Raw genomic sequence first — 23,520 nt, forward strand, 5'->3', positions numbered from 1 at the left:
GAGGCCTGGCAGGCAACGTTACATGTAGAGGAAGGGGAGGTGGGAGAAGAAGAGTTGGATTCAAATACATTTGTTATTGTGCTTGGATCAGCCTACACCCCAGCAAAAGACCCCTGTAAACATCAGAAGGGCTGCAGAGAAACCCACGAGACACATTACTAAATTAAATTAATAAAACATTGTGAGCAAGCAGCTGAAAAAGGGCACTCTTAGATAACTGAAACAGGCCAATTATTCAAATTTACTGGCGTCCCTTTAATAATTTAAAAATGTTGGCAAGCCTCATATTTTAGGGTTAGCTAAACTGCACCTTTATAAATTAATTTCAATTTCCATTTAAGAATTTGTTACTCTTCTGAAGTGGAGGGAAACCAGTCACTTTTAGTTCAGCGATGCCCTGGGCATTGATGGGTACCCAATGCAAATGCATTTAAACTAAGCATGTGGTCATGCCACTCTTACTGGAGGTTTTTAATTTATTTAAAGAACTGTCCTAACAGTTGGTGCCAAGTGAGAAAATGTGTGTCTTGCAGGCTATATAGGTTCTTATACCATGGTCATCACCGTACTCTCTGAGACGTGGCCCTTAACATGTACACAAGCATTTGCAAAAGTCATCCAATAAGAGAATGGAATCTATTCTAACCAAATCACTGGTGGGATTAGACCAGATGGGTTTTATTCTGACCTGCATGATGACCATCTTAATGCCCAGAAGCATGAGATTTGCTTATTTTTATTTTAAGACTGGAAAGTTGCAAGTAATATTGGTCTTAAAAATGTATTTTTTATTTTGGAGTTCAACATATGGATATAGAGAGACAAATTCTTCATGTCTGAAGAAGAGCTCAGTGTAAACTTGAAAAATTGTCTCTCTCACCAACAGAAGTTGGTCCAATAAAAGATATTACCTCACCCAACTTGTCTCTCTAATATCCTGAGACCGACACTGCTACACCAACACTGAATACAATATATGGACATAGACAGAAAAGGATGCCTATTCCAGTTCTAGGTATCATAATGGCTAATTAAAAATGCAATTTAACACAAACAAGACCAGCAGTAACAAACTGGTGACCTTTCTCCACACACACCTGCCCACAGACAACGGACAACCTCTAAACCAGTGGTCTCCAACCTTTTTAGGCACAAGATCACTTTTTGAATTTAAGTGCAACCCAGGATCTACCCCGCCCCTTCCCCAAGGCCCCGCCCCTTCCCCAAAGCCCTGCCCCACTCACTCCATCCCCCTCCCTCTGTTCAGAGTGTGGAGGGGGCTCTGGGCTGAGCTTGGGGCAGAGGGTTGGGGTGCAGGAGGGGGTGAGGGGTGCAAGCTCTGGGAGGGAGTTTGGGTGTAGGAAGGGGCTCTGGGCTGAGCGGGGCAGAGGGTTGGGGTGCAGGAGGGGGTGAGGGGTGCAAGCTCTGGGCTGAGGCAGAGTGTTAGGGTGCAGGAGAGGGTGTGGGCTCTGGGCTGAGGCAGAGAGTTGAGGTGCAGAAGAGGGTGCAGGCTCTGGGAGGGAGTTTGGGTGTAGGAAGGGGCTCCAGGCTGGGACAGAATGTTGAGGTGCAGGAGGGAGTACAGGATGCTGGCTCTGGGAGGGGACTCAGGGCTGGGGGTTGGGTGGGCTCCCTGCCTGTCCCGGCCCCACGCCACTCCTGGAAGAGGCCAACGTTCCCCTGTGGGGGCAGGGGTCTCTGTGCACCGCTCCTGCCTGCAAGCACCACCCGTGCAGCTCCCATTGGCTGGGAATGGGGAACTGGGGCCAATGGGAGCTGTGGGGGTGGTGCCTGCAGAGAGGGGCAGTGTACAGAGACACTTGCCCCTCCCCCCGACACCATGCGGGGGTTGCTTCCAGGAGCAGCGTCTGGCCAGGACAGGCAGGGATGTGCCTTGGCTGCAGACCCGTGCACCACCGGACTTTTAGTGGCCTGAGATCACAATCAACTGAGAGAGTCTCCATGATCAACCAGTCGATCGCGATCTACAGGTTGGTGACCACTGCTCTAAACCCTAACCTCCCCAATAAGACGCCTCACACTCTTATTCAAATCCCCAACCATAGCCTTACTATGTGCACTAAAGGTTAACAGATTTGGACTATTATGGGCCAAGTGGGTGGGTGAATCCCAAAGTCAAGGTACCCTCAGAGAAAGGGCCCCACCCTCCAAGCAGCTCTCTTCCTTCTATACCAAGGGAGCTATAGCATAAGCATCTCCACTGATTTAAAGTGTGGCAACTTAACATACAGAGAGCAGCATAGTGTCTCAGGTAGACAGCCACATTCCATTTAGGGAATATTAGGATATATAATAAAACACACGCACTGTAACTCCTTCCAGAAACCCATGGGAAGCCAATATAGATTTCAAAGCACTGGTTTCTTGCACCCATGGTGAGACACCACTTAACAAGCAGACCTTCCACCTTCTGCACCAGCTTCAGGGCTGATAAGGTGCAACACTATGTAGAGTATAGTGCAATACTCTAATCTTGAAATGCCCGTCACTGCTGCTATACAAGCCAACAAACTTGACTGACACACTCAAAAAGGCCCAGAAAACTTTTGCTAGTTGTTTCCATCATCACTATCTCAGTATTCTGTGGACCAAACCTCAGACAACTAGCCTCAAAACTTTTAAAATATGACATTAGGTCCTCATCTGAGGTGTGACAATAGCAATGAACCAGGACCCATTTTAGCTGTATAACACAGAATAAAGTGATTAATTTTTAAGCATGTCCCAATCAATGTCACAAAGTCCTGCTTACAAGTTGTGCTCTCCCCACAGACTACAGCTCCCAGCATGCAATACTTCCTTGAACCAAGCAGCTCACTCAGTCCGAGGTGGAGTACTGCATGCTGGGACTCAGTCGACATAAAGACAGGTTTCAGAGTAGCAGCCGTGTTAGTCTGTATCCGCAAAAAGAACAGGAGTACTTGTGGCACCTTAGAGACTAACAAATTTATTTCAGCATAAGCTTTCGTGAGCTACAGCTCACTTCTTCGGATGCATAGAATGGAACACACAGACAGGAGATATTTATACATACATAAATATTTATGTATGTATAAATATCTCCTGTCTGTGTGTTCCATTCTATGCATCCGAAGAAGTGAGCTGTAGCTCACGAAAGCTTATGCTGAAATAAATTTGTTAGTCTCTAAGGTGCCACAAGTACTCCTGAGTCTACATAAAGCCACACTTTCAAACTGAAGAAAAAGATGGATGCAATCTTCCCATTTTATGCAAATTGTGTACAGCCCTCGGGTTCCTGGCGAGTTGTCAGTGCAGTGCAGCCCTTAATTTGGGCACCCCGGCTTATATAGAATCATAGAATCATAGAATTCAAGATCAGAAGGGACCATTATGATCATCTAGTCTGACCTCCTGCAAGATGCAGGCCTCATATGCCGATCCACCCACTCCTTAAGCAAGCGACCCCTGCCCCATGCTTCGGAGGAAGGCGAAAAACCTCCAGGGCCACTGCCAATCTACCCTGGAGGAAAATTCCTTCCCGACCCCAAATATGGCGGTCAGCTGAACCCCGAGCATGCGGGCAAGACTCTCTAGCCATACCCTCTGGAAAAAGCTTAAGGATATCATATCATTGACCCATTGTACTATTTACCAGTGTGGTATGATAGGATAAGGGGCTTAGTCAATAGGTCAATTAAGTGCCACACTGGTAAATAGTAGGTCAATTAAGTGCCACTGGTATATACAAGAGCCAACGTGCAATGTCCTGTAATCAGACAGCACTAAGAGTGAATGCAGTGTGTCAAGGTGGAATGGGGTAACTTTCAGTGTCCTTGATTCAGATTCTCATTGTTCTCAAAGACCCTTCTGAAAAAAAGCTATTACCCTGACAAAGGCCTGGTCTACACTAGCCTGTTATTTCAGAATTAGCCGAGTTATTTAAAAAAAAAAAAATCCCGTCCCACATGACCAAATGGTTTTTTTTTTTAATTTAAAGGGCTCTTTAATTCAATTTCTGTACTCCACCTTGGAAAGTGGAGTAGCGCTTAAATCGAGATTAAAGGTATTGTGGACGCAAATCGACATTATTGGCCTCCGGGAGCTATCCCAGGATGCTCCTTTGTGACCGCTCTGGTCAACACTCTCAACTCCAATGCACTAGCCAGGTGGGCAGGAAAAGCCCCGGGAACTTTTGAATTTCATTTCCTGTTTGGTCACCAGCAGCACAGATGACCATCACAGGCGACCATGCAGAGTCCACCATCACAGGAGATCATACAGTCCTGGATTCACAGACGAGCCCCAGCATGGTCCAAACAGGAGGTACTGGATCTCATCGCATGCTGGGGAGATGAGTCTGTTATGGCAGAACTATGTTCCAAAAAAAGGAACGCAAATACCTACGCTAAAGTCTCCAGGGCCATGACGGAAAGAGGCTGTGTGTTCCAGGGGCACTCCAGGGACACAGAGGCTACTCCAGGGACACAGCAGTTTCGTACAAAAAAAATCAAGGAGCTCAGGCAAGTGTACCAAAAAGCCAGGGAGGCAAACGGGCGCTCTGGGTCACAGCCCCATACATTCCGCGTTTACCATGAGCTCCATGCAATTGTGGGGGGTGATGCCACCACTACCCCACCACTGTCTGTGGACACCTGCAAGTGGGGAGTTGCATGGAGCGAGGAGGTGGAGGAGAGTACACAGGCAAGTGGAGAATCCGTTTCCCCCCCAGCCAGGAACTAATCTTAACGCTGGATCCAATAGCCTCCCCTCACTCCCAAGGCGGGCTCCTCTTCCATGACCCTGGAGAAGGTACTTCTGGTGAGTGAGAGTCTGTTTGGAGCCACGCGGTGGGGTTGTGGTTAGTGCTGCGTTGTTAGTGTTTACAGTAAATGGCTCATCTCTGCTCTGAGCCTGATCGGAGCCACGTGGTGGTGGTGGTGGGGGGGTGTTGTTGTGTGCAATGGTCATCCCAGAGAGCCCGCAGGCCCTCCTTTTATATGGCAAACCCACCAGGCATTGCTTGCTGTGGGAAAGGGGGCCCAGCAGTTTGAAAGCATTGAAATGAATGTAGAAGAAGCAGAACCCTGCGTGCCCCTAGGGGCTTCCTGCAAGATGAATTTTGTTGCCCGGTCGTGTGTGATGGCTTACTCATACCAAAGTGCCCCCTTTGTTCTCTGAAATGTATTTTTTAAAATACCACCCTCCCTCCCTTTTTCTCCTCCCGCAGGTGCAAATGTTTCAACGCGACCCCTATCTACTCCGTCCCAGAGGCTGGTCCAGATTAGAAGGCGGAAAAAATGAACTTGGGAGGACATGTTTGCCAAGCTCATGCAGTCCTCCCGCACTGATTGCCTCCATGCATTCAGCTGGGCCCTAACAATTGCGGAGTCCCGCAAAGCATTACAGGAACACGAAGAGAGGAGGGAGGCGCGCGATTAGAGCAGGCAGGATACTATGGTCAAGCTCATGGGGGAGCAAACTGACATGCTCCGCTGTATGGTGGATCTAATGCAGGAAAGGCAGCAAGACCACAGACTGCCAGTGCAGCCCCTGTATAATCAAACTCCCTCCTCCCCAAGTTCCATAGCCTCCTCACCCAGACGCCCAAGAACACGAGGGGAAAGCTACGGGGACCCACACACTCAACCCCAGAGGACTGCCCAAGCACCAGAAAGCTGGCGTATGCGAACTTTTGATTTGGTTTCTGGACTTGTCCTTCCCTCTTCCTCCTCTCCACCCCTACCATCCCTTCCCCCCCGCCCCCCACCCAGTCTACCTTATAATTGCTCTCAATGCGCTGTGCATCAAATAATGAAGAACAGTTTTTAAACAATTTTGACTTTATTTCCTTTCATATATATAGGGTGAGGTAACTTCAAGAGAAACAAACAACTGTCACACCATACCCTGGCCAGTCATAAAACTGGCTTTCAAAGCTTCTCTGATGCACAGCGTGCCCTGCTGCGCTCTTCTAATCACCCTGTTGTTTGGCTGTGCGAAACTGGCAGCTAGGCGAGTTGCCTCAACCTCCCACCCCGCCATAAAAGTCTCCCCCTTACACTCACAGATATTGTGGAGCACACAACAAGCAGCAATTACAATTGGAATACTGGTTGTGCTGAGATCTAACCAAGCCAGTAAGCTGCGCCAGCGCCCTTTCAAACGTCCAAAAGCACACTCCATCCATTCTGCACTTGCTCAGCCTATAGTTGAACTGCTCCTTACTACTGTCCAGGGTGCCTGCGTACGGCTTCAGGAGCCATGACATTAAGGGGTAGACTGGGTCCCCGAGGATAACTATAGGCATTTCAACATCCCCAACAGTAATTTTCTGGTCTGGGAAGTAAGTCCCTTCCTGCAGCTGTTCAAACAGACCAGAGTTCCTGAAGATGCGAGCATCATGCACCTTTCCCGGCCATCCCACGTTGATGTCGGTGAAACATCCCTTGTGATCCACCAATGCTTGCAGCATCATGGAAAAGTACCCTTTGTGGTTTATGTACTGGCCACCACGGTGTGCCGGGGCCAAGATGGGGATATGCGTTCCATCTATCACCCCGTCGCAGTTAGGGAACCCCAGCGCATTAATGCCATCCACAGTAGTCTGCACATTTCCCAAAGTCACTACCCTTGATAGCAGCTGCTCAATGACTGTGTTGGCTACTTGCAGCACAGCAGCCCCTACAGTAGATTTGCCCACTCCAAACTGATTCCTGACTGACCGGTAGCTTTCACGGAGGGAGGAGCGAGTGAGTGTCGGCACATACCCAGAAAAACCTGCTAGAATGTTTTTGCCCCATCATGCACTGGGAGCTTAACCCACAATTCCAATGGGCGGCAGAGACTGCGGGAACTGTGGGATAGCAACCACAGTGCAATGCTCCGCCATTCGATGGTAGCCTCGGTACTGTAGATGCACTCCGCCAAATTCACGCACTTTAGTGGGGACACAACATCGAATGTATGAACTCGATTCAGGAAATTTGAATAAAATAACTTAAAATTAATTTCGTACTGTAGACGTACCCAAAGAAACCACACCACTAAAGAAGCAGAGTAGTGTTTTAATAAAATTTTTAAATCCTCTTTCCTGCTTATCTCCACAGTAAACTTTGACCAAATATTTTAATTTGGGGTCTCAGATTGAATTTAACTGACAAGAAAAAACAACTATGAGTGCAGCTCAGAGGACTGGAAGCAAGCAGCAAGATCTTCAAGACTACAGGAAATGAGATCTATATCACAATAGACTATACAAGAAAGCATTACCTAAATGAGATTGTTGCCATTGCTGAACAAACGAGCAGATGAAATTCAACGTTGGTAAGTGCAAAGTAATACACATTGGAAAAAATAATCTCAATTATATAAACACACAATGATGGGTTCTAAATTAGCTGTTACCACCCAAGAGAGAGATCTTGAGGCACCGGGATAGTTCTCTGAAACTTCTGTTCAGTGTGCAGCATCAACAGTCAAAAAGGCTAACAGTATGTGAGGAACTATTAGAAAACCGATAGGAAATAAGACAGAAAATATCATAATGCCGCTATATGAATCCCTGGTGTGCCCATGAGTCCAGTTCTGGTCACCCCATCTCAAAAAGGACAAAGCAGAACTGGAAAAGGCTCACTGAAGGGAAAAAAGATGATCAAGAGTATGGAACAGCTTCCATACAAGGAGAGATTAAAAAAAGATTATGGCTGGTCATCTTAGAAAAGAGACAACTAAAGGGGGATATGATAGAGGCCTACAAAATTATGAATGGTGTAGAAAAAGTGAATAGAGAAGTATTATTTACCCTTTCACACAATACAAAAACCAGGGGTCATTTGATGAAATTAGTAGGCAGCAGATTTAATACAAACATAAGGAAGTACTTTTTCCACACAACTAACCTTTGGAACTCAATGCCATGGGATGTTGTGATGGCCAAAAGTATATCAGGGTTCAAAAAAAGAAATGGGTAAGTTCATGGAGGATAGATCTATTAATGGCTATTGGTCAGGGACACAACCCTGAGCTTAGAGCAACCCTAAAACTTTGAATACCAGAAGCTGGGAGTGAAAGACGGGGGTGGATCACTCCATAATTGCTCTGTTCTGTACACTCCCCCAGAAGCTCTGATATGGGCCACTGTCAGAGATTGAATACTGGGCAAGATGGACCATGGTTTGACCCACTATGCCAGCTCTTATGTTATGTATGTTCTAATGAAGTTACCTTTAAGAAATTTTCAGAACATTAATAAATCAAATTACAATAACACTGCAACATACTGCACAATAACATGAAAACCCCAAACAAATCTCAAAGCTGCTTTCTCAGTATTCCAGGGTTAAAAATGAGTAATTCAAAAGATTACAAAATTAAAGCCTTAATGAAATACAGTATTTTGTGTAACCAGTCTTATGTAACTTTGTTGCAAAAATCTGCACATTTCTGTCTGTTCAGCGCAGATTGCCATTCGTTTCAACAACAGTTTTGCCAAACCACTACAATCCTAACTCTGAGCAGCCACTTCTTTCCTGGGCCTGCCACCTTCATAGCTGTATGCTGGTGGTGTGATATAAATGAATGCAGACTAAGAAGCATGTAAACTTATTGCACAACATGATATAAAGGAATGAGCACAAGTTTGGGAGTCAGGAGCCCCCAAGTTCCAACTCTGCCACTTACTTGTTATCCCCATTGTACCGATGGATGCACAGTATTTGCTGTACACAACTCACAGGAAATGTGTGGGTATTATCATCTGTACAACCCTTTGAATCCATCTAGCACCAGACAAGTGCTAAGTAATATTTCCATATGTGAACAAAATGAGAATTTGGACGTAGATCCCAAACGATGAAAGGTTCATTCTCTAATTATGCATTATGTCAAGCAACCCTAGATATCCACATATTTATGCTGCTCTGTGCCATTTTTGAAAAAGGAATATTTCCCACAATACCTAAAAAAATAAAGAAAAATACCTAATCAAGGTACACAACAACAGAATCTGATATACTCTCAGAACTCTGCCCATTATTATCACCTTCACTGAGTACTGCAGACACTGGGAGAAGCACATTAACTATAGGGGGGAAGGATAGCTCAGTGGTTTGTGCATTGGGCCTGCTAAACCCAGGGTGTGAGTTCAATCCTTGAGGGGGCCACTTAGGGATCTGGGGCAAAAATTGGTCCTGCTAGTGAAGGCAGGGGGCTGGACTCAATGACCTTTCAAGGTCCCTTCCAGTTCTAGGAGATTGGTGTATCTCCAATTATTACCTTTATACCCAGAGCATAGCACAGCAATGTATATTTCAGTGACAAATGTATTTTTCATGCCACAAAACCAAAAATATTTTCTTTTTCCACCTTGCTCTGTTGTGTGGGACATGATGTCCATTTCTGTATTAGTTTAGTTATATTTTAAGACTCCCAGGAACCAGCCTTTGTTTAAAGAAAAAAATTAATCTATTTCCAGGACTTGAAAAATTTATCCAACACTTATTAGCCTAACTGCTAAACCTACTAGACAGATGGAAAAATACTGTTACCACCACATCTCCCTACAATTTAGAGTAAAACAGTTAAGTATTGTATTTAATTGTAACATATAAACCAACTATTTAGTATCAATTTTAAAAAAAAAACCTCACTACGTCTCTTGGTTATGTTATACCTTCCCTTTCCTTCTCACCCCCACCCCCCACTCCCATCCTCTTTTCCCCAAATAGTTTATGTAGATTGTTTCAGTGCTTCCTCTTCTCTTTCTTCCCCTCTCCATTCTCCTATATCCCCCAATCTTTTCCTAAACTGTTTCCTACTTTTTTTCCCTGTGCTTTCTCCCTACAAAAATATTAATATCACTGTCATAGGTTTCTCCCCCAATTGGAGCTTTTGGGTTCACAAGATGGGGACCTGCATGGAGTCCCCTAAACTAAAATCCTAGTTTAGATCTGATACGCTGCCACCAGTCAGTTTTCTAAGTGTCTGACACACTGCCTGTTCCCCCAACTTTCCCTGGGGAACACAGATTCAATCTCCCTGACTCTCTACACACAGGGAAGCAGCCCACTTCCCCCCTCCCTCTCTCCTAGCCACTCTGGAGAGATACACACCGATTCAACTCTGTGAATCAACCTCAGGAGGAACTCACTCTTCCCCCCTCCCCTTCCCTTGAATCTCCACAAGAGAAGGAATTAACCAAGTCCAAAGAAAAGAAAAGAATTTATTAAAAAGAACAAAAAAAGAAAGTACACTATCTCTGTCATACCAGGATGGAACAATACACAGAGTCTAAATTATAAACCTGGAGAGAACTCCCCCTCCCCCTTTCTTTCTCAGTAAAAGCAAAGTACAGCAATAGAAATAAAGAGATTACTTCAGCAAAACACACAATTGCCAATGCAGAAATAAATGAAAAAAATACTAGTTCGCCGTTCTAATACTCACTAGACTGAATAGAAGAACAATACTGCAGAAACCTGGGAGGACTTGATTAAGATGTCTGGACTCCCTTAACTCCCAAGAGAGACTCTACTCAAAACAAAGAACACAGAAAAAAACTTCCCTCCCCAGAGATTTGAAATTATCTTGTCCCTGATTGGTCCTCTGGTCAGGTGTTCCTCAGGTACTGCTTTTTAACTCTTTGCAGGTAGAAGAGACCTTAACCCTTAACTAACTGTTTATGACAATCACAATCTCTCTAAACCTACTAGCCAAAATACAGTATGAAAGATCATGTGGGAAATCAAATGCTTGCCATGCCCCCTCTCCCCAAAGCTGTTAGGAAAAGAGGTGTTCAATTCCCACCAAGGTGTTGTCCTTGGATCCCACTCAGGATCTCCATATTCTACAGCATCTGAGTAGCAGGTATACAATAAATTTTAGAGCCTCTCTCAGTTCCTGCCTGCCACCCCAGAGATGCCTGGCAGTTGTGATGGTGGGGAGGAAGTTTCCACTAATCTATTCCTCCTCCAGCCTCCATTTTTGTGCTTTAATCTCAAGCATTACTCATAGCTTTTCTCAAGGACCACTGTGAAACTGACCCAATTCTCAGCCTAAAGTTGCACATAGGTCTGAATAAAGCAGTAAAACCTGACAAGACTGATCTATTTTCACTTTACTGCACCTTAGCAGAACTACGTGACTCTGAAGAGACATTAGAATTCTTTGTCTAATCATTAGGGAGTATCATTAGTATACAGTATCTGTTTATATTCAATTCACATAAACAAGGTTATCTTTGCAGATATAAGAACTAAACACTTTACTTGCCAGGGGCGAGTCCCATTTTCAGTTTTATTAAAGAGCTCTAGTGGTACAAAGGAAGGTTATTTTACAAGACTGGTACACTGGTTAACTTCAACTTATGATTTGTTTTTGGAAAAGTGGATGGTGGCTAAATCATTGGTTTGCTAGAGATTACCTGTGGAAATATACATAAAGCAAAGAATATTTTTTAAATCAAACAAACATCCTAGCCATTGCTTGCCTGACCAGAACCAGTTGAGACTTAACAAGTTCCCTAAAAAACGGGAGTCTGTGAACTATGTTCCTCTCTAGGTACTTACAGCTTTTCCTAGGTCATGCGGCAAGTGGGCCCATTGAGAGTTGAAGAGGATACAGTAGTCCTTTCCTTTACTGCTCCCCTTCTCTGAAAGAACATGTACCATGCCATACTCGCAACACACCTGAAAACACAAAACATTTTGTTGAGGTTTCATTAAAACCAATGAAATATCAAGGCCCTAAAATTGAGACACTCTCTAATGAAGTTGCTTTGTAATAATTCACAAACAAAACTAGACTTTGAATGAAAAACCCAGGTTAAAGAAGATAAGAAATGCTGACATTAAAGAATCATCATGTTTTCCATAATTCCCCTTTCTAATAGAGTAAGGGTAGCACATATACTGATTTATAACAGTAAAACAGTAAAATATAAAATGAAGAATTATTAGCAGTAAAATTAAAAGCTTTGTTAACTACATTTTAATGATTTAAAATTATGTATAGTGACTGAGTACAGATGAGGTAACACTTATACCAGCAAGGACTTGGCCTAAGTACAGGTTTTGCCAATTCTTCTTTTATATAGAATTGCTAATTTGCTTAAAATGATATTGCTGGCACAATGTTGTGTTGGAAGATGTAAGTAAGGGATACACAAACGTAATGATAAATAACCACACACACATCCCTTCTGGGAAGACACAGGGATGGCTGACACAAAAACAACACGATCGAGAAATTGCAAAACCAGCAGGAAAAATACAGAAGTTGGGCAACTGAACTTTGCGTATGCATAATGTACAAGTTACCTAAAATCCAAGGATTGATGTGCTAAAAGCCAGTTGGATAAAGATTAAGTAATCTGTAGTGCAGAAATGTATAAAAGACCTAAGTGAACATGGGCCCAAACCGGAGAAACACTGGACCAGAAACTGAAGTACAGGACTGAAGGACCAGACCAAGGAATCAGAGATGGTGACAACTATCATGGAAGATGGAAGAACTTGCCGATGTCCTGGAACATGGTAAATTGAGCACATTTACCAAGTCTGTCTTGTCTGTTATTATTTGTCTGGCATAAATGTATGTCTAGACACTATAAGGGACAATAATTCTGTCTGAAATTGTATAAATAAAGGAGAAAATGGATTAAGCCTAAATTGGGTGGACTTGTGACTCAGTTTCTCAGCTTTTACCCCCAGCAATTTACTTAAGGACAATGAGTATTCCTGAAGATAAAGGTAAGTTTGGGTCGTATCGAGCAGAGTAGAATGTAGACACACCACTTTTTGCTTATGATGGAAAGGAACCTATCAAGCAGAAAGCTGAAGAGGTTACTTGGTTTCAATATCTTTGATTATGGTGACGTGGAACTTTCCATCCTCTCACTTGCACTGCTCAATAAGGGCTTCTGATGTGGTTTAGCAGACTATCTAAGGCTCCTCTTAAGTCAGAAATGCAGTAAGTTCTCTCACACATCAATTACTTTCAGGTCATCATATCTAGCTAGATCATACAAAATATTGTACCATATAGTCACTACATTTAACAAAAAAGTTACATTCCACAATATTCCATTATTAGGGAATTTTCAAAACAAATGTATAGAAACAAGAAACATCCTAAAAATCTGTTTCACCAAATCTGCCACAGTAACAGAAATGAGAAAGAGAGGGTTTTTTTTAAAATTATTATTAAAAAAGTACAAAATAAAAACCTCTCTCCTTTCTTGATTGGCTACCTTACACTTCAAACCTCAGCAATCCCCTTGGATACTGTTGCACACTCCAGTGTGTGACACGTGCTTCAAAAATGGGTTCAATACCAGTAGCCTAAGCAGAAAGAAGAATTGAGATAGAGAAAGGAAGATGGCGGCAACTAGAAATACAAAGAAAAAGGAGGGAGCCTTGCAAAGATAAAGACTTTTTATTTTTATCTGGTTCAAATGGTTATACAGCCAATCTGGAACTGTTTGAAAAATGTTGATTCAAATGACATTTTGTTTCAAAACCTTTGAATCTATCAGAAAAATAATTTTGTTTTATTTTTTTGTTTTGGTGAGTATGACCCTAATAGCATCCCAATGCAAGAGGGCAGAGGGGATGACTGGTATCTGGTAGTGAATTTCAACTGGCCTGACCAGCTCAGTGTATTCCAATTCACTAACGTCACACCACACTACTTAAAGGTGACATGTAATTTATCAATAGAAAGCTAATAACATACTGATCATTGCTGTGTGATGTGTGTATGGAGGACAAATTCAAAATTAGAAACATATTGGGAATTATTGTCTTAAAGTGTGTCTGCCAAGCAGGGCTGAAGTTATCCACTCTAGCCAAAGGAATGTGCTTTCGCTACTTGAAGCTATTTCCAAGGTACATTAAGAGACAATGGGAATTCAATGTACATAAAAGGTAAACAGATCCATCAAGACATCAAAAGGAGAAGATAATCACTCAGAATCAGGACAGGGGAAGGAGATTGTAGGAAACATCAATTTGCATTATAGCAAACACCAGCAGGGAAGAAATCAGTATCGAACTTCCTTCACCAGGAGACTCCATTGAGCCTTCCTCACAGCTTGAATGAACTTTACTTTGGACATTGTGGAAGACCTGATGAGAGGGGTGGTCAGCCACCTTGCTGAAAGGTAGTGTGATAAGAATCTTACTTTGAAACAAGATTGTAGTTTTATTAAGATTTAGTCTCTAGAAAGCATTTTTCACTTTTATTTGCTTGTAACCATTTCTGACTCTATCCTTTAGACATGAACTCACTTGACATCCTATTTTCTTTTCTTAATAAACTTGTTTTACTTTTAATCTAAACCAAGCCAGTGCTGTGTTTGGGTGGCAGTTATAAGCTGAGCATTTTGTCTGTTTAGAGGCGCAAACTTTATTATTTCTCGAAGTGTTCCAGGAGAGGGCTGGACACTTCAGGGCAGATGGTTTGGGGGAAAATTCAGGACTGGGAATATTAGGTCACCCCTGCATAAGGCAACTGAGGGTATGTCTACACTACAAGAGTAGTTCGATATAACTTAGGTCGAATTTGTGGATTCGACCTGATGAATTCGAATTTGTGTATCCACACTAAGGACACTAATTCGACTTTGTGAGTCCACACTAACGGGGCAAGCGTCGACATTGGAAGCGGTGCATTCTGGGCAGCTATCCCACAGTTCCCGCAGTCCCCGCTTCCCATTGGAATGCTGGGTAGAGCCCCCAATGCCTTCTGGGGGAAAAATGTGTCGAGGGTGGTTTTGGGTAACTGTCGTCATTCAACCGTCACTCCCGCCCTCTCTCCTTGAAAGCGCCGGCGGGAACTCTGTTCGCGCACTTTTCTGGTCAGTGACAGCGCGGACGCCACAGCACTGTGAGCATGGAGCCCGCTGCGATCATCGCTGCACTTATGGCCGTTGTCAACTCCTCGCACCTTATCGAACACCTCTTCCACAGTCAGCTGCTGAGAAATGGGGCGAGGAGGCTCCGGCAGCGCGGTGAGGACATGAAGTGTGAGAGTGGCACAAACCTCTCACAAAGCACGGGCTCCCGCGCCGCGGAGATCATGGTGGCAATGGGTCACGTTCATGCTATGGGACGGCGATTCTGGGCCCGGGAAACAAGCACGGACTGGTGGGACCGCATAGTGCTGCAGGTCTGGGATGAATCATAGAATCATAGATTATTAGGGTTGGAAGGGACCTCAGAAGATCATCTAGTCCAACCCCCTGCTCAAAGCAGGACCAATCCCCAAATGGCCCCCTCAAGGATTGAACTCACAACCCTGGGTTTAGCAGGCCAATGCTCAAACCACTGAGCTATCCCTTCCCCCCATCACAGTGGCTGCGAAACTTCAGGATGCGTAAGGGCACTTTCCTTGAACTCTGTGACTTGCTGGCCCCTGCCCTGAAGCGCCAGGACACCCGGATGCGAGCAGCCCTGAGTGTGCAGAAGCGAGTGGCCATAGCCCTCTGGAAACTTGCAACGCCAGACAGCTACCGGTCAGTAGCGAACCACTTTGGCGTGGGCAAATCTACCATGGGGGTTGCTGTGATGCAAGTAGCCCACGCAATCGTTGACCTACTGCTCTCAAAGGTGGTGACCCTGGGAAACGTCCAGGTCGTCATAGATGGCTTCGCCGCGATGGGATTCCCAAACTGCGGTGGGCCTATAGATGGCACTCACATCCCTATCCTGGGACCGGCCCACCAGGCCAGCCAGTATATTAACCGAAAGGGCTACTTTTCAATGGTGCTGCAAGCACTGGTGGACCATAGGGGACGTTTTACCAACATCTACGTCGGGTGGCCGGGCAAGGTTCATGACGCGCGTGTGTTCAGGAACTCTGGTCTGTTTAGACGCCTGCAGGAAGGTAGTTTCTTCCCGGACCACAAAGTAAGTGTTGGGGATGTGGAGATGCCTACAGTGATCCTCGGGGACCCAGCCTACCCGCTAATGCCCTGGCTCATGAAGTCCTATACAGGCGCCCTGGACAGTGACAAGGAGCTCTTCAACTACCGGCTGAGCAAGTGCAGAATGGTGGTGGAGTGTGCTTTCGGACGTCTGAAGGAGAGATGGAGGAGCTTACTCACTCGCTCGGATCTCAGCGAAACCAATATCCCCATTGTTATTGCAGCTTGCTGTGTGCTCCACAATCTCTGTGAGAGCAAGGGGGAGACCTTTATGGCGGGATGGGAGGTTGAGGCAAATCGCATGGCTGCTGATTACGCTCAGCCAGACACCCGTGCGATTAGAAGAGCCCAGCGGGAAGCGCTGTGCATCCGGGAGGCTTTGAAAGATAGGTTCCTCGGAGAGCAGGGTAACCTATGACTGTCCAGTCTCTTTACAGAGAAGCTGAACCTGCCCCTGTTTCAGTTACTATTGACTTTTTTCAGCGGTTACATACCCCGTTCACCAGGTTTCCCCCCTTCCAACAGACGTTTAAAAATAAAGTTATTGGAACATTTTTAATTAACAAAGTTTTCTTTACTAACGAATTCTCATTCAAGGGTTCCAACAGGGACGCAGACTGTGGTGGGTACGGTGTGCAGTGCTGTACAGACTGCTTCTACACTCAAGGACTGACAGGCTCCTGCTCCTACAGCGGTCTCTGGGGGGAGGACGGTTACCGGAGGGTGTGCAGGAAGGGGTGGGTTTGCAGGAAGGGGTGAGGGGTGTGTGGGAAGGGTGAGTAGGTGTGGGGGGATGATGGCTCTGGCTGGGGCTCAGGGCATCGGAGAGGTTCATGGCTAGGGTGGAAGGGCATGGTAAGGGCAGCCTGCCTTGCCATTTGTGGGTGTCAGCCGCTAGGACCCTGGGGCAGCATACACCTCCCAGACTGACCTGGGGCAGCAGACACCTCGCACAGTGACCTGGGTGCCTAGTGACTGCACTCTGTGTGTGACCTGCTGTTGATCCTGCCCCCATGTCTGTACCCTGTTAATGGTGGCTGTCCTATGCAATTAACAAACCCCTCCCGCCCCTTCACACAAAGTCTTCTGCAAAGAAACATGACGGAAACAGTAATGAACAGCAAACTATTTTTAATACTCAACTACACAGTTGGGGGATGAAACTGGGATTTGGGATCGGGTGAGCCAGGAAGGCAAGCAATTCTCATACTTTAGGGAATGAGAGCTGTTTGGCACATGAGCGCTCTGCTGGGGTGGAGTGACAGTTTTCACGGCCCCTAGCGCCCCTCCTTCTTGTGATTTTGGGTGGGGGGGGGACAGGACTTTGTGGCGGGGGAGGGCGGTTGCAGATACAGTTCAGGGGGGCTCTCTGCTCCTGCCTGCGGTCCTGCAGAACATCCACAAGGCGCCGGAGCGTGTCCGTTTGCTCCCTCATTAGTCCAAGCAGCGTTTGAGTCGCCTGCTGGTCTTCCTGCCGCCACCTGTCCTCCCGTTCGCTGTGTGAGCGCTGCTGCTGAGAGAGGGTCTCCCTCCACTGGCTCTGCTGGGCCGCCTCGGCTCTGGAGCAGGCCATCAGTTCAGCGAACATCTCGTCCCGAGTCTTTTTCTTTCGCCGCCTAATCTGCGCCAGCCTCTGTGAGGGGGATGCCGGGGCAGTTCGGGAAAGAGCCGCAGCTGTGTGATGGGAAAAAGGAAGTGATTTCCTTCCAAAGATACATGTTTGCGAACACTGAACACAGTCTACTCAGTTTCTGTGAACAAGACCATACAGGGCACCTAATCTCATGTGCTCTCAGGACAAGTTCGAATTTTCGGCATTCGCTTTCATTGCCTGGGGTCTTGCACTGGAGATCGGACAAGCGGGGCAGGACAGCAGAATCCGTGTAGCAGCCAGGCCTGGTAAGCCGTAAACTTTAGGCTGCTTAACAGTTAATGGATAGCAGTGCCCTCCTGCTGCAGGCAATCTGGAAAGCATAAAGTCTGACCCTGTTCCAGCCCCTCGCGGCTGTCCCCGGGAAAGATCCCTGTATGCTTTTCCTCTGCAGCCTACAATACGTGGCTGTTAAACGACGGTCATTGTTATGCAAAGGAAAAGTCAAGCATTCACAATAGTAACATTAAAGTAATTCCCCTAATTAGATGCAGCAGTCGCCGAGCGAGATCACCCTAAGGCGAGTCTCCAGGAGAAACAGAGAGCGAATGCTGCATGAATCCCTGCACAGACCAGGGCCCTATGCTGCCATGCTGGTCGAGGCGATGCTCCCATTATACCTCAGGATGGCCTGGCGCGGAAGAGTGTGCTTCCACGGAGCACCCAACAAGGCACCTCTCCCCAGGAACCTCCTGCGGAGGCTTTTCGAGTACCTCTCAGAGAGCTTCGTAGAACTGTCCCAAGAGGATTTCTGTTTGATCCCTATATGCATTGACCTTCTTTTTATATAGTTTTTATTCCTGTTTTGTTAAAAAATAAATGTTTACATGTTTATAGCACTTACCGACTGATCCTTCCCCTGATTCGGAGTCTGGGTTAACGGCCGGGGAGGGTTGGTAGGGGATCTCTGTGAGGGTGATGAAGAGATCCTGGCTGTCGGGGAAAGCAGTATTGTAACCGCTGTCGCCTGCCTCGTCCTCCACAAACCCTTCCTCATCTTCCCCATCGGCGAACATCGCCAAGAAACTGCCCCTCGACACTATCCCATCCTCAGAGTCCACGGTCACTGGTGGGGCAGTGGTGGCAGACCCACCGAGAATGGCATGCAGTGCCTCGTAGAAGCGGCATGTCTGGGGCTGGGCTCCGGAGCGTCCGTTTGCCGCTTTGATTTTTTGGTAGCCTTGTCTCAGGTCCTTGATTTTCACGCGGCACTGCGTTGCATCCCGGCTTATCCTCTGAGTGCCATGGCTTTGGAGACCTTCTCGTAGGTCTTTGCATTCCGTTTTTTGGAGCGCAGCTCCGAAAGCACAGACTCATCGCCCCACACAGCGATCAGATCCAAGACTTCCCGGTCAGTCCATGTTGGCGCCCTCTTTCTACTCTGAGATTGCATGGACTCCTCTGCTGGAGAGCTCTGCATCGCTGCCAGTGCTGCTGAGCTCGCCACGACATCCACACAGGAAATGAGATTCAAACTGGCCAGACAGGAAAAGGAATTCAAATTTTCCCGGTGCTTTTCCTGTATGGCTGATCAGAACATCTGAGCTCGGACTGCTGTCCAGAGCGTCAACAGAGTGGTGCAGTGTGGGATAGCTCCCGGAGCTAATAAGTTCGATTTGCATCCACACCTAGCCTAATTCGACATAGCCATGTCGAATTTAGCGCTACTCCCCTCGTCGGGGTGGAGTACCGAATTCGAACTAAAGAGCCCTCTAGGTTGAATTAAATGGCTTCCTGGTGTGGACGGGTGCACGGTTAATTCGAATTAACGCTGCTAAATTCGAATTAAAGTCCTAGTGTAGACCAGGCCTGAGTGACAGAGACTAGAGTTGTGTTGTAAGCAGACTGCTGGGGTCAGAGAATTGAACCAGGACTGCATAGCACACAGACACTCAGGATACTGCATGCTTATCTGCTGGCTGTTGGTGTCCAGGTTGTAAGCCACAGCAGCTGAGACACCCAAGGTATTTCTTACCTTCTGGACTGCACCCCAGAAGGTAAAAAAAAAAAATAATAAAAAAAATCCAGTGTCAGTTCAAAACTACAAACCAAAAAAAGTCAATAATTCACTCAGCTGTAATTAAAACAATGAGGAGTCCTTGTGGCACCTTAGACACCTTAGAGACTTTTGTTAGCTTTGCGAACAGGGGCTGCTAACAGGGAGTTTCGCAAGGGAGTTCTCCAGGTGAAGGAGGAGCTAATACAGCATCTGTGGGGTAAGTGACTGTCTGTAGTGTGTGCTTGTTTGTGTTTGGGGGTTACTTGCTGTGTGCTGAGCTTGTGTTTGTCAGTCTGTTTGGTTGGTTGGTTGGTTGTTTGAGGGACCATGTGCTCTGGCTGGCAGTTGGAGGCAGGTTTGAAAGCTCGAAGCCTCTGGTAATTGGCTGAGCCTTAATCAGTGGGCGGGGCATTCACTCAGGCCAGAGCTTTATAAAGCCGCGCACAAGCGACCAGGGGCTGCTAACAGGGAGTTTCGCAAGGGAGTTTAGAAGGGGAGTGGGAAGGGAGTGGGAGCCCCTCGCCAGCCTTAACCCCTTCCCCGTGGCCCCCCCTAAAACCTATAAACCGAACCACATTCCAAAACTACTTTCCGTAAACCACCCTTTCACTAACTAGGAGACAATGCAGGCAGAAGCCCAGCAGCAGAGTGGGGGCTATCCAGTTTATTGCACTGACTGTCGCATGTATGATTACCTGCCCTGTGGGCGGGTGGCGTATGTGTGCAGTCAGTGCAAGGAGCTCCTGGCCCTCAGAGACCATGTACGGACTTTGGAGGCCAGGGTGGCGGAACTGGAGGAGCTGAGAGAGGCAGAGAGGTATGTTGATGAGGCTTTCTGGGACACTGTAGAATTGTCCCACCTCCGCTTAGACAGCTCCTGTGCTGTTGAGGAGGAAGAAGGGCCCAGGGAAATAGAGCAGTCAATGGGAGCAGAGGGAAACCTTCCCGTAGTTGGGACCCTCCTTCCAGATGGTGCTGGGGTTGCCTCTCGCACTGAGGTTGCCTCTCCGGGGGAGGGAACTCCAGTTTCTAGGAAAAGGCAGGTGTTAGTAATGGGAGATTCGATTATTAGAAATGTAGATAGCTGGGTCTGTGATGACCGGGAGAACCGTATGGTGACTTGCCTGCCTGGTGCGAAGGTTGCGGATCTCTCGAGGCATCTAGATAGACTTATGTGTAGTGCTGGGGAGGAGCCGGTGGTCGTGGTACATGTAGGTACCAATGACATAGGGAAGGGTAGGAGAGATGTCCTGGAAGCCAAATGTAGGCTGCTAGGGAAGAGACTGAATCCAGGACCTCTATGGTGGCATTTTCAGAAATGCTCCCAGTTCCACGCGCAGGGCCAGGTAGGCAGGCAGAGCTTCAGAGTCTCAATGCATGGATGAGACGATGGTGTAGAGAGGAGGGGTTCACGTTCATTAGGAACTGGGGAAACTTCTGGGATGGGAGGACCCTATACAGGAGAGATGGGCTCCACCTAAACCAAAGTGGAACCAGACTGCTGGCACTAAACATTAAAAAGGTTGTAGAGCAGTTTTTAAACTAGGAGATGGGGGAAAGCCGACTGCTGCAGAGGAGCGTGTGGATCGGACACAGACTTCTCTTAGGGGAGAGTCTGATGATAGAGAATCTCCAGGTTATAGTCAGGAGCAGAGGAATGAGAAGTATAGTGTAAGGGCCGGATCAGATGATAAACAGTCACATAAAAAAGAATCTGGCACATCAGAAAAAGGCAGGCTAATAAACAGGGACAAGTTTTTAAAGTGCTTGTACACAAATGCCAGAAGTCTAAATAATAAGATGGGTGAACTAGAGTGCCTTGTGATAAAGGAGGATATAGATATAATAGGCATCACAGAAACCTGGTGGACTGAGAGCAATCAATGGGACACAATCATTCGGGGTACAAAATATATCGGAAGGACAGAACAGGCCGTGCAGGGGGAGGAGTGGCACTATATGTTAAAGAAAGTGTAGATTCAAATGAAGTAAAAATCTTAAGCGAATCCACAGGTTCCATAGAGTCTCTATGGATAGAAATTTCATGCTCTAGTAAAAATATAACAGTAGGGATCTATTATTGACCACCTGACCAGGACAGTAATAGTGATGATGAAATGCTAAGGGAAATTAGAGAGGCTATCAAAATTAAGAACCCAATAATAGTGGGGGATTTCAATTATCCCCATATTGACTGGGAACATTTCACTTCAGGATGAAATGCAGAGATAAAATTTCTCGATACTTTAAATGACTGCTTCATGGAGCAGCTGGTACGGGAACCCACAAGGGGAGAGGCGACTCTAGATTTAATCCTGAGTGGAGCGCAGGAGCTGGTCCAAGAGGTAACTATAGCAGGAACGCTTGGAAATAGTGACCATAATACAATAGCATTCAACATCCCTGTGGTGGGAAGAACATCTCAACTGCCCAACACTGTGGCCTTTAATTTCAAAAGGGGGAACTATACAAAAATGAGGGGGTTAGTTAGACAAAAGTTAAAAGGTACAGTGACTAAAGTGAAATCCCTGCAAGTTGCGTGGGCCCTTTTTAAAGACACCATAATAGAGGCCCAACTTCAATGTATACCCCAAATTAAGAAAAACAGTAAAAGAACTAAAAAAGAGCCACCGTGGCTTAACAACCATGTAAAAGAAGCAGTGAGAGATAAAAAGACTTCCTTTAAAAAGTGGAAGTCAAATCCTAGTGAGGCAAATAGAAAGGAGCACAAACACTGCCAACTTAAGTGCAAGAGTGTAATAAGAAAAGCCAAAGAGGAATTTGAAGAACGGCTAGCCAAAAACTCCAAAGGTAATAACAAAATGTTTTTTAAGTACATCAGAAGCAGGAAGCCTGCTAAACAACCAGTGGGGCCCCTTGATGATCAAAATACAAAAGGAGCGCTTAAAGATGATAAAGTCATTGTGGAGAAACTAAATGGATTCTTTGCTTCAGTCTTAACGGCTGAGGATGTTAGGGAGATTCCCAAACCTGAGCTGGCTTTTGTAGGTGACAAATCTGAGGAACTGTCACAGATTGAAGTATCACTAGAGGAGGTTTTGGAATTAATTGATAAACTCAACATTAACAAGTCACCGGGACCAGATGGCATTCACCCAAGAGTTCTGAAAGAACTCAAATGTGAAGTTGCGGAACTATTAACTAAGGTTTGTAACCTGTCCTTTAAATCGGCTTCGGTACCCAATGACTGGAAGTTAGCTAATGTAACGCCAATATTTAAAAAGGGCTCTAGGGGTGATCCCGGCAATTACAGACCGGTAAGTCTAACGTTGGTACCGGGCAAATTAGTTGAAACAATAGTAAAGAATAAAATTGTCAGACACATAGAAAAACAAACTGATGAGCAATAGTCAACATGGTTTCTGTAAAGGGAAATCGTGTCTTACTAATCTATTAGAGTTCTTTGAAAGGGTCAACAAACATGTGGACAAGGGGGATCTGGTGGACATAGTGTACTTAGATTTCCAGAAAGCCTTTGACAAGGTCCCTCACCAAAGGCTCTTACGTAAATTAAGCTGTCATGGGATAAAAGGAAAGGTCCTTTCATGGATTGAGAACTGGTTAAAGGACAGGGAACAAAGGGTAGGAATTAATGGTAAATTCTCAGAATGGAGAGGGGTAACTAGTGGTCTTCCCCAAGGGTCAGTCCTAGGACCAATCCTATACAATTTATTCATAAATGATCTGGAGAAAGGGGTAAACAGTGAGGCGGCAAAGTTTGCAGAGGCGGTCAAAAAAGCAAACAGGATGTTAGGAATCATTAAAAAGGGGATAGAGAATAAGACTGAGAATATATTATTGCCCTTATATAAATCCATGGTACGCCCACATCTCGAATACTGTGTACAGATGTGGTCTCCTCACCTCAAAAAAGATATTCTAGCACTAGAAAAGGTTCAGAAAAGAGCAACTAAAATGATTAGGGGTTTAGAGAGGGTCCCATAT

At 45.9% G+C, this 23,520-nt stretch overlaps 1 protein-coding gene across 4 annotated transcripts in view; it reads right to left on the minus strand.

The window, feature by feature from the left end:
- Positions 1-23,520, minus strand: part of SPPL2B (signal peptide peptidase like 2B) — a 141,545-nt gene that overhangs the window by 79,935 nt on the left and 38,090 nt on the right. For all 4 annotated transcript variants that reach the window (XM_044999087.1, XM_044999086.1, XM_044999088.1 and 1 more), the window contains one exon: positions 11,547-11,666. In XM_044999087.1, coding sequence (XP_044855022.1) covers positions 11,547-11,666 — 120 coding nt within the window. The remainder of the gene's footprint in view (positions 1-11,546; positions 11,667-23,520) is intronic.

Source organism: Mauremys mutica, chromosome 24 (assembly GCF_020497125.1).
Source record: "Mauremys mutica isolate MM-2020 ecotype Southern chromosome 24, ASM2049712v1, whole genome shotgun sequence".
NCBI lineage: Eukaryota > Metazoa > Chordata > Testudines > Geoemydidae > Mauremys > Mauremys mutica.